The sequence below is a fragment of the Tubulanus polymorphus genome, chromosome 2 (assembly GCF_964204645.1).
Source record: "Tubulanus polymorphus chromosome 2, tnTubPoly1.2, whole genome shotgun sequence".
NCBI lineage: Eukaryota > Metazoa > Nemertea > Palaeonemertea > Tubulaniformes > Tubulanidae > Tubulanus > Tubulanus polymorphus.
This window is the reverse complement of record NC_134026.1, coordinates 11,545,160-11,557,730: the sequence shown is the minus strand read 5'-3', so window position 1 is coordinate 11,557,730 and position 12,571 is coordinate 11,545,160. Positions and strand designations below refer to the sequence as shown.

Sequence of the window (12,571 nt, the reverse complement as noted above, 5' to 3'; positions counted from 1 at the left end):
TCTGCGGCAATAAATTAGTTCATTTATACTTGAATTGATAATCGAAGTGACAGTCGGCCTGCGGGTTGATTTCGGGATGACGCCTCGAAAAACATGTCGCCCCATTGAATGGGGCTAAATTTTCGATGTTTACGGCCCGACAGCGCTTTTATAACGATGATTCGTGAAAAAACACGCGGGCTATTTGTAGATCTCAGTGAGCTGTACGATATTATATGGATTGTATATGAAACAGCGGTAAGGTAACAAAGCCTATGTTCTTTTGGTAAAAATAGTGTGGAAGAAAATAATAATAATAATAATCACGCGGATATCAATAGGGTTTTCTGTGAAATAACAGAAAACCCTAATAATAATCACGCGGATATCAATAGGGTTTTCTGTGAAATAACAGAAAACCCTAAATAGATGGTACAACACCGGTTTCAAGAAATACATTAATTATACGAGTAACACAAGGTAACAAAACATCTATACATTCTTTTAGCAACCACGTAGGCAGAGGATCTAGATTACAGGATGCAGATGAGTTTCCGAACATCATCACAAGTTAAAGGATTAAAGCACGATAGACTATTGCCACAAAACTGGACATCATTACTGAGATGGTTATTGTTAACAGAGGACAACTCTCTGAGTTTGCCACGCATGTTGACAATCTTACTCAGATAAAACTCATTAAACCGATTAGCCAAAAATTTAGGGCACGCATGAGTTGGAAAAATAGCACAGTCTGATTTCCCCATTAATTTACTCGATAACTTAAAAAGAGCTTTCATGTCATTGCCACACTCAATAATTTTTGAGGAATAATAGTCATTTTTCGCTTGCTTTAAAAGATTGTTGACTACCGCACATTGTTCTCTGTAGATAAGTTGATGAACAGTCAGTTTAGTTTTATTCCAAAGTCGTTCACGTTTTCGATGTTCTTGCTTAGCAGTTCGAAGTTCATCGGTATACCAAGGTGCATGTGGATGCAAAGTGACCTTTTTAGTCTGAGAAGGAGCATGCATATCTATAAGCTTTGAGATGGCGGAATTATAATTAATCACTAATTCCTGCACAGAACAGTCTATATCTGTTGCTTGACAGTCGGTTTCCAGGTCTTTCTTGAAATCAGGAACATTAGTAGATCGAAATTTGCGAAAAGTAACAGTCTTTTTAACCACGGATGGACGATTTATAGAAAGGTCGAAAATAATCGCTTAATGATCTCTTAAAACTTCAGCATTAGAGTTACAAAAACTAGGTTCACACGCAACAGGTGGACACACAATCAAAGAACAATCCATTTTAGTTATGACTAGATCAAGAGTATATGGCCTGAGTGATGAGTTGGTACAGTAACATGTTGCCTCAGACCAGCAGATGCTAGAGAATCAAGAAATTTCATAGCGCTAGCACAGTTCGTGTCATCAACATGAAAGTTAAAATCGCCAGTTATGATAAATTCATCCTTGATCGAAATAAAACTGTTTAAAAAGTTGTACCATTCATCAAAGAATGTAGATATTCTAAAACCATTTCTTTTTGAAGCTGATGGCCGGTACACAATGGTTGAATCAAAACAGGTGTCACATGACTTGACTTTGCAAGACATATACTCAAAATGAGTGAAATTACTAATTTTATCCAACACATCCACATCCAACGACTCTTTAAATATAATTGCAACGCCGCCTCCATTTCTTTTATCCTGGCGAGATATATGGTTGATTTTATATCCAGTGGGCAAAAGTTTATTCAAAACTACACTGTCAATGTCACTGCCCAACCAGGTTTCTGTGATGGCTAAAATGTCTAAATCATTGGAGGTCATATAATCTGCTATTGACAGCGCCTTATTTTTGACTGAATATGGATTAAGACAACATATCTTCCTGGTTCTGTTCATGTTGACATTCTCACTCTTGGCTGATCTCAGGATCACAGGAATTGTAGAACAGTTTGTATAGTTTACTATAGTCTTTATCTGCCTGACATCAGCTTTATTTCCATGCTTCGTTGGACATTTAGTACATATTTCCAATGAGCACAATTTGTCATACACAGGTTTAGATATGCTTTGAACTGAAGGGAAAAATTCAGCAAGGCCACTTCTAATGTACTTCACCTGTGCTGCCATCTTCACTACTTGAAAAAATTTTACCAAAATCTTCAAAATCCTTCAAATTCCAAGAAACACTGTCTTGTTTTCTTGTTGGGTACCAGTTATGTGGATCCGTTTTTCGTATAAACTTTCAGCCAGCCCAAAACTATTGTATTGACGATCCAAGAAAACTTGGTGGCCCCTATCTTCATAAGCTGCCATGATTTTCAATACAGATTGGGCTAGCTTCCCTAGCCCAGGAACTATAGCTGGGTCATCATTTCTCCCATAGTAGACATTGATATTCAACATGTAGCCAGTGTGAGCAAATGCCAAAGTGCACGCGAGAATGCCTTATTTAGTGGGTTTCTTGGGCATGTACATTATGAAAATTACTCTGCCTTTATAGGCGATCATACTTTCATCCATGGACAGCTCTCTGTGTGGGGCATAATATTTATTGAATTTTTAAACGTAAAGCCGTATGAAACAACAGAAAATCCATTTGCATACATAGCATCGCTGAAAAACTGGATATGCGATTCCCACAATGTGGACCAGTACTTTTTGACCTCCGGGATTCTTACAAGCCCCATATTCATAATGATTCCAAGTAGCCTGTAGATTTCATCAGTATCAGTCGGGACCCACTGTTGCAGCCTCGAATGCAGTTTCAATTGAGTTGTTGCTATTTTCTCAGCTGTGTATCGATTACATTCATCTGCAATTCCTGATGCGATATCTCTGGTAAAAATCCGCTTGAAGAATTCGACCGGTTCATCTACATTATCACAATGTTTTGGTCCAGGGGGCGCTTGGGGGATGAACCAGATTATATTTGGACCAACGTCATTCTCAGTCACATCAATCCGATCATCATCTTTATTTCGATTCGCTACGTCAGGCTGCCCTTGTCTGATAACTTGAGCTCCTCTGCCGCGACCCCTGGCTCTCACTCTGGCTCGACCCGTGGGCCGGCCCCTAGCTTGTTTCCTTGGTGGAGAATAATTTTGAGTTGATTCATTGCTGCTTGATGACATTTCATGAACGACAGGTGCCGTGTCGTCCTCACTTTCACGTTCGGAATTTGGCGGGTCTATGACGTCATCATTGTCACCATCATTAGTTATATCATCATCGTTTTCACTTGAATCATTTTCGCCATCATTTACATATTGCCGTATAAGATCCCTGGCTTGATCGCCGGAGTATCTTTGACAAGACGCCATGATACAGTATTGTAGTACTACAGCGTAGGCTATGTGCTATATACTGCTGTACTACTGTCTACACAGCATGCGGAGCGACTGTATGATCGATAACGCTAGTATACTACGCTGTCAGACAAATCTGGTGAACATATGCCGATTCATTTGCCATCTATTGATTTCTTAAACACAGTGGGGCTTCTGGTGCGCCTGCGTTCGGTTAGGAAAAAACTCGGCGCACCGGGTGCACCTGAGACACTGAAAGGGCTAGGCCTATATTGATATTGAAGGCCCCTAATAAGTGGAAGTATGGGGTTGCGTTTTTGGACCACCCTGTATAGGCCTATCTGTGTAGGTGAGGTTTTGTATTAGTTTGGCATGTGTGTGGACATGATGTAGACATATATAATATGAGTATAAATTCGGTAAGAAAATCTTTACATCATAATGTTATTCAAAGTCGTTATTACGCAAAGAATTGTTAATTGCTGTATTCAATGTTGTTATGTTTTGAAATAAGTTTGGACTTGTTATATTTTTTGTAGTGAACTGACGTTGTCGTGTTGATTGTCCTTATTAAAGAAATATCATATACATATAGCATGAATTCAGTAATGTCGTTCATGTATGGTGTTGTTTGTTGGGCGAGGACAAAAAAATTGACGCATTCTATTTATGCCGTTTTTATTCTGCAGAGTGGTTTATAATGAACAATAAATCAAAACTGTACCGAAAAATTATTTCAGATAGCGCGATTGCAAGCAAGTTCAATCTGGTCGAGGACAAATGCAGATATTTAGTAAACTTTGGAATTGGTCCTTACTTGCGAGAGATGTTGCAAATATCTGTCTCAAGTTTTAGTGAATATGTTCTATTATTCAATGAATCCCTCAACAAAGTTACTCAAGAAAAACAGCTGGACATGTGGGTTAGATATTGGAGTAACGGTATTGTAAATACAAGATATTATGGCTCGTAGTTTATGGGTCATGGTGATTCTGAATGACTGCTCGATGAATTAAAAATTTGTGCCGATAAACTTAGTCTTAGGAATTTACTGCAGATTTCGATGGATTGGTCAAATGTGAAATTGAATAGTGTAAATCCATGTATGCACTATGAAATTGGAACATGTGGGCTGCATATTCTACATTGTGCTATAGGAACAGCGTTTTAAAAGATAAATTTTGACATTCGCCCAGTATTGTCATCACTTAATCCTTTATTCAAGGATTCAAAGACTTTATTACATCGACCGGCTGTGATGTGTTTCCAATGTGTTTCTGTAAGCATCGTTGGACTGAGAATGAACAACCTGTTGTACGCCATGCCATTCTTCTACGGCCAACTGTTTTGAAGTATATTGATGCTGTTCAGAAAAAAACTGTTATGAAGCCCCAGTGTGCTTCTTACTTAACTATAGTTGACGCCTCAAAGAAACCTCAGATAGTGCCGCTCTTTCACTTCTTATCTGTATGTGAGGAGATACATCCATTTCTAGTGAAATATCAGACTGATGAACCAATGTTGCAATTTTCGGCGGAACATTTAAGCGCTATCCTATGTGGTTTGATGTTACGATTCGTTGAAAAATGCTCTCAGTGCCCACAGAATTTTAAAAGTCGACAAAGAGATGGAAAAATTGCTTCCTATAAAGGTAAAGTTTTGGTTACAATACTTCACACTTAATGCTGAATAATATATTAGATTTTTTACTGATATGAAAATAGTGGTTGGTTAGAATAGATATATGATATCTGGGATCCAATTTTTAAGAGTGATGGTACTGTTCACTGTTAAAGTGTTACTTTTTAACTAAACAACATTGTTGTCATCCCAATATTTAAACGATCCTTTTTTATTGATAGGTAATTGTTGGCTCTGCAACAAAAGCATCCTTTAAAGGTGCTAAGCTACCATATAGCAGCGGTTGGATTTCATGAATGACTCGTTGAAAGTTCTAATTGGACTTAATGGCAAATTGAGAAGGCACCTGTCAAGAACAGTTTAGTGCGATATGGTAGCTGCTTCAATCCATTTAACTTGCCAGACAAACCGGACCAGTCAATTCAGGTGATGGAGAAATAAGCTGAGGTACAGTGTGTATACATGGATTTACACTATTGCATCTTACCCAGATGTTTTGTCAATTTCTTTGATGCTTTATTTGTTGGCAAATTGTTTTTAGATGCTTGCAGATTCAAAGAAGATAATGTATTCAGAAACAGATATAGCAGTCTGGCAGCCAATTTTGTTGATAGTGATGTTCGCTCTAGTCTCTCAGAATTTAAGCTATATGAACATGATAAGCATGATAAGTCTGAGTTCTTTCATGCAAAACTTAACGAAACAAAGTATAATGTGTTGTGGAAGATTATACAAATACTACTGGTTATGTCCCATGGACAGGCTTCTGTTGAGCGTGGCTTCTCAGTAAATAAAGAATTAAGTAGAAGTAGATCAGTATTTTGTTTCAAGTTTCTGTATATTTTAATTTTGATTGGGGCAACAATGTCTGGCTTAAATTAAATAGGACATCTTTGTGTTCTTTACTTAACAGGTCAATAGCAATAATCTATCCACATTGACACTAGTCAGTGAACGAATCATATGTGGTCACGTCCGAAAAATTGGTGAAAAGTGCTCAGGACATAGTCATAACCAAAAAACTGCTTCTATCATGTAGTCGTGCCACAAATAAGTACGAAATATATGTTGAGGAAACAAGAAAAACCAAACAACCAGAAAACAACGTCGCTAAAACGAGCTGCCTAATTATCATGAAGTCCAAAACTAGGACTCAAAAAGAAGCAACTGGGGGTCAGAAGAGAATAGTAAGGGGAATAAAAAGATATCGGGGACAGGGTCAGTACCTGGCCAAAACTCGTTCTCTGTAAAATCTCATCTATGACAGCTGACCAGCAATCACTTCGTTTCTTCGCAGTTCCGAGGACCAAAACCATTCCCGTAGGCCGTTGAACCATCATCTACATACACCACAAGTCTGGTCGTACCATCCACCACCACTCCAGTAACATTAGACCTCTAGTGAACTGATCCAGACTGCTGAGGGAATGACACTACACCAATCGAGAACAGTCCCTAACATAAAGTACAATGACCGTTTATTGCAAATGTTGTAGTCCTGCCTGCCCGCCTTTTATAGAGCCCCTTGTACCCGATGTGTCCTGATTGGCTGCATGTTGCTGTCCCTGACGCGTCTCGATTGGTCGAAGGTTATGTGATACTGCGTGACGTGACGATCACGCGTGATTAAACATAAGTAAACAACAACACTCGATCTAACACTTTATCGTCAACTAGTCTATGAGAATTCCAGCCTGAACCGCGTATCAAAAGCTTCAAAAGAGAGATTGGCTACTTTTGAGAACATTTATCTTCCAAATAGTTAAAAAGTAATTCACCCAAAGAGAGAGCACTATACAGTGGACCACACCTCGGGTGCGGTATTGAACCAGCCCGATGATCTGGACACGGCTCCGACTATCAGATTTGAATTCAATATTATATTGAATAGGGGTTTCCAGTCGTAAGGCCAGGGTAAAAAGAAGTACTAAGAAAGACTTTTTCGGCAATTTTAAACCCAAAAGGAGGGACTTTTGACTCGAACTTCTTTCCAGTAAAATGAGGGCCCATAAGGGAGCATTTTCACAATGCCTTTATCAGAATACTAGTCTTGTAGACCAGTCATACATTTCAGGACATTTCTATAAAACTTTCCTGTATATTCATTCTTACTGATAATTGAATTGACCCGGCCTGAGTGGTAGAATACTGTCGAATTTGCAACATAAAAATCAAATTTGGAAGGACTTTTTATCAAAAGGAAGAACTTAGAATCAAAATGAAGGGACAAAGATGATGTTTGTCCTAACTTTTTCCAAAAGGACATAGAAGGACTTGGAAGGACTGCTGGAAACCCTCATAAAGGCACTTAGTCAGCAGATCGTTTAGTGTTTATCACTAAACAATCTACTGACTAAGTGCTTTTATGAGAAGATTCTAGAAATAAAGTTCCTAATCCAACAAGTATTTCAACGTCATGGACGGCAGCTCAGGTCCACTGCATAGTTACAAGAAGGAACAGCAAGAAATATTCGTGCAAAATCCCTAACCGAACACAGATCACCCTGACCCGTCCTGTGCCTTTGTTTGTGCCTAAAAACGTCAATTTTGGCCTGAATTCTGAGACCTGTTGCTCTTCCTAATGGTTTGTTATTTTTCATTGAAATCTGTGATGCAAGGATAAGGATTCCCCGGATCCGCGAATTTCGGTATTGAAAAATATCAATTTTCCAAATAATCCAAAAATGATGTAAAAGTATGGGGGGGGGGGGTGATAATCTCACTCAATTGGTCTGGCGCGATCGGTAATCAGGTGAACCGTAAAAGCGTTCACTGCTTGTTTTACTTATCTTCGCGTATTGCGTTTCAATGCATATTCATTCCAACACTGAATGTGTATGTATTTTTATTTTTACTGATCGTTTGCAGACATGCGCGCGCGGCAGCATTAGTAATGTATATAGGCCAACTTACTGTTGCGGCGCCTTCAGATACTATACACTACTGGTTGATGATTTTTAGTGAGCATTCATCGGCGCATTTTAACTGCAATAATTCTGGGTTCGACCCGTAATGCATGAGATGCTGAATGTCATCGAATGAGGATGTGCCACATTGGAATTTGCCATTACCTTCCAAAATATAATAGTCGTTCATGGGTTACAGATCGCTCTAAGTGCACGGAAAACGCTTTTAATTTCTAAAATTTTCTTGGGGGAGGACCCCCAACACCCCCCGAAATAACTTTGTGGTGCAATAATACACTTTTATGTGCAAATGAATTTGAACTTGATTGTTTGGCTCGTTGAACCCTCACTTGCCTTAGTAGCCATGCCTGTTCTTCAATGTTTAGTCGCACCTCCTGACATGTTTAACTGTAGTGTCATGAATATGGGCTTATGTTCAGCCGGATATGTTGAACAATAAGATAACATGGGATTTCTATTTATTTTGGAAGCTGGTTCCATACATATTTTGGAAAGAACATTCAGTTACACATTTGTATCTCATGACATAGATATTGTTTCATTGCTGTGAATTTTGAGGTCTGGTTTTTGCATTTCTTCACCAGCTGCGATTTTTAGACCGGAGTTGAATAACTAGGAATGTTTTTAGGTTAATGTCTTTCAGGAACTTAGGCTTTGCAGTGCTTGTAGTAGGGCCTAAGGGTTCATTTAGGGTTAATTCAGCCATTTCCGACTCCTATACTGGAGTGGGAAGTACCTCCATGATGGGTCAAACTCTTAGTTTAGGGCCTATTTTCGTCTGAGATAAAACTATATTGTTTATCCTGACCCATAAAAGTATTCACAGTATTTTCATTTTTTCATCTTTCAGCCATTGATTCAGAGTTTACGTCACTCCATTCAGATGGCTATAAACCTAGGTATGTATGAACTAGTACTAAATGCATGGCATATGATAAATGATGGAAGAATATTTAGGCTACTATGCGATGACTTAAGATGTTGAATTCTTAGAAGATCATGACTTCATGAATTTCATCAGGCTTCACACATCAATTGTTACAACGTTATTGAGTCCGTGGCATGCCTAGTGGCATTTTTTTATATGTTGAGTCCAAAATGTTGAAGATTTTCAACATGCGTCAACACCAGTCAGAAATGGTAACTCACAACTTAGTTAACCTGTACATTTGAACGAGGCACCTTGCCTACCATGAAAAAATTCAGTAGAAATGAAATTCTGATTCCATCCACAATATCTTGTGATTAAGGCCGTCCAAATAAAATGGTATGTTCGCCCTAACCAGGCAGACCCGGCTTCAAAGGTACCAAGTGAAAATTTTTTTCTGGGATTTATGGAAATAAAAAAAACCGGACGACCAACTGACCGACCCACTGCCGAGCCGATGATTGTTTGTAGTCTAGGGAAGGGGTCTATGTTTTTATGAATCGCTTCTGGTCCTACAGTTTTTTGATAGTATCGTCGTCAGACGAACCCATGTATGGCATCGTCGTCATTTCTGTCTGTCTGTCTGTCTGGTGGATGTTTCTTTAACACACATTTAAGCTGTTTGTGTGGATCGATAATTCTGTAATTTGGCATATATATTCTGTACTTGGTGTAGATGGTGCAGCTTGGTTTATATTTGATTCTGATGCTTATGAGTGCTAAATTTGGTTATAAAATAATCAAAGTTACTCTTTAGTTCAAGCCGCTGTAGCGAGTTACTACGGCAAAGCTCATTATACTCGCTGTGTGTGTGTATGTGTAACACAGAACACGTTTGTACATGGGAAATTGTACAGCGTGTGCGCTGATCTAGTCTTACGCCTCGCGCGCGATATTCAGCGCTTATGCCGACAGACTGGGGAGTGCTCCAGACACAATGCAGTGAACTATAGAACCTTTGGAATTCGGGTAATTTCAGATGGTTGCTACTCTTTACGTAAAAACCAGCATAATTAATTAGCCAGCTGAGATTATATCACTTTTTGTTACGGGTATTTACTACGGGAGCTTCAATCGCAGTGTCAAGAAATATTGATGACGAAGTCGAAGTTTAATTACATATTCCACAAAATAAACGAGGCTTTTTGATGAATAGAGTTTATTTTGTTTGAAAAAAAAACATCATTTAAACACCAAAATTGTCATGTCCAAAATGCCCATGATTAGTATTGGGTAACTGTCGTTCTTCCGCTGGTGAATATTGTTTTCCTGTTCCACTTGGTCAATCATAAGACTAGCTATAGGCCCTCAGGGTACAGCTAGCAGTTGGCCTTAAGGTTCAGTCTGTGAACAGCTTCAAAACACTCGTGTTGAATCATGGATGTGAAGCTTGTACCCCATGGACTGCATGGTCATTGGCCTATGCCATGGGTTCTTGGCGATTGTGCTGAGGGCAGACTGTATTCAGTGGCCATGGTAAGTACACTTACTGACATTTAGCTTGATAGAATGGATTAAACATGTACCGCATCAACACAGTTAGTATTTTCATTCACTTTTCAAGTTCTTAGTCAATACCGAGCCTCATCATGGAAAGTTTCTTTCTGGTTCTGATCTCTTCTTAAGCTTCTATGGATTTTGCATGGGTCAATGACTACATAGATCGCTTTTCTATGAATTGTTTACTAATCCTTGCATCATTACTAAATCATAGTTGTGCATATCCTATCAGTCGTTACATTGCTGTTCTTGGATTGATCCTTTTAGATTACATTCAGTGATGGGCCTTAAAATAAATGATGCACGAACTCATTAAATAAATGAAGTACGCAAACATATTGGAGCGATATAAGTTAACAAAACATATTGGAGCGATATCAGCCAATAGGCTGCTTGTTTCATCAAATATTTCTCAACTTCTTGAATGTATTTATTATTAGTTATTGGTATTTAAAAAAGTAATTTTTCTAAACACCCTCAACCTGCGAAGCGCCATGCAGGAAATTATAAGCGTGTTTGATGTTTCCTTTTCCCAATGGGGGAGAGGCCAGAGTAGTCCCTCCGACCAAGGAACTCTGTCACCACCAGGGTTTGAACCCACAAACCCTGGATTCACAAGACCAGTGACCGGCGACTTAAACCACTCGGCCACTGCGCCTCCCTCATTGGTATCTGCTAGCTCCAAAAGCAATACAAGCCTTCTTAGCCCACAAATTTCCCCTCAATAAATGATGCTCCCACTCATGATGTTCAGTATTGGATTTAGGGTACCTCAGATGCCTTGCGTGAGGCACTCAAAAATCAGGAGTGCCCTTCTTGGACCAAGGGGGAAAATAGTCGAAATTAATTTGAAAACTTTTCAAATGCCTTTTCAGGCACAATTTCCTGAGGTCGTGCCTCAAACAATTGTTTCTTTGGGGTCCTGGATGGTGTTTCGAATATTCGCACGTATTGAGTATTTTCTGTAAAGGGCAGCCTAAAAGTGTGAAAAGGGCTTACAAGAATTGAGAGGTACTGAATATAATATGTTGAAAATTGAAGGCATCAGTAGGAAAGTAAGAATATTTCAAGAACCTTTAGAATTTTCTTGCCTTGGAGGACATTCAAAGATTATGCCAAAATAGGTTAATTTTTCAATGCAAAGGTAATTTGCTGGCAGAAAAGGCAAAATGTAATCTTATTTTTTCTGTCAATGGGCAAAATAGGGCACCTATTTTTAGCTGAAGTTTTTTGCAGGATTGTGCCCTTTTCTAGCAAAGGTTTCCCTGTCCTATGAAAATCCTGGCTATGGGCACGTTGAAAAGTCTCAGAAAAAAGTAAAATGTAAATGGCACCATCGTCCTGTTGCTTACAAAAAAATGTAAAAACTGTTGAAAATGACTGTTATTGTACATTGGAGTCAATTCCTATAATGTGCCCTTTTTAGCCCACTTGGGACTTTAGTCCCAGCGGGCTAATGCGTTCACTTTTCGTCCGTTGTCCATCCGTCCGTAGGCGGCCATCTTGGTGTCATCAGTACTCATTCATAGGTCGCAAAAAGTTTTTCGACATTGTGTTGATATCTAAGCATATTGTGTTATAAAAATGAATTAAAAAGTTGTAGGTTATAACGTGTTCTATGATTGTGGTGAGTTTCAAGGTCATTGGTTTTTGTGTATGGCCACCAGGATGCGTTGAATAATACAATATCTTAGTATTTCTATATTTTATTTGTACCAATGCATATTTTGTTACCACAATCAATTGCAAAGTTGTAGCTGATGACATCGTCTATGATTGTGGTGAGTTGCAAGTATATTAGTTATTCTATATGGTCACTAGGGGGCGCTGAATAGTAGAATAACTTAGTATTATTTCCTTATTATATTGGTACCTATATTTTGTTAGGCATATTTTGTTACCATGACCAATTGCAAAGTTGTAGCTCATGACATGTTCAATGATTGTGGTGTGTTTCAAGGACATTGGGCTTTGAATATGGTCACCAGGGGGTGTTGAATAGTAGAATAACTTAGTATTTCCATATTAAATTGGTAACCAGGCATATTTTGTTATCACAATTAATTACAAAATCGCAGCTGCTGACATGTTCTATGATCGCAGAATATTGAGATGGTTGAGCATTTGAAACCACTTTCCAAGTGGGCATAGTGTCCCTGGACCCTTAGTTCTTTTTCTGCTTTTTTGGTGAGGCAGCCAAAATTGCACCCTTGATCTGTCCCTAATGTTATTCACATTATTGAAAGGCATACCCCTCAATTCATTCAATTTG

General features: G+C 38.7%; 1 protein-coding gene across 1 annotated transcript in view; it reads left to right on the top strand.

Annotated features, from left to right (window-relative positions):
• LOC141899886 (poly(A)-specific ribonuclease PNLDC1-like) overlaps positions 1-12,571 on the top strand; it is a 146,434-nt gene that overhangs the window by 23,138 nt on the left and 110,725 nt on the right. Inside the window, exon 2 of the mRNA XM_074786491.1 lies at positions 8,722-8,770. Coding sequence (XP_074642592.1) covers positions 8,722-8,770 — 49 coding nt within the window. The remainder of the gene's footprint in view (positions 1-8,721; positions 8,771-12,571) is intronic.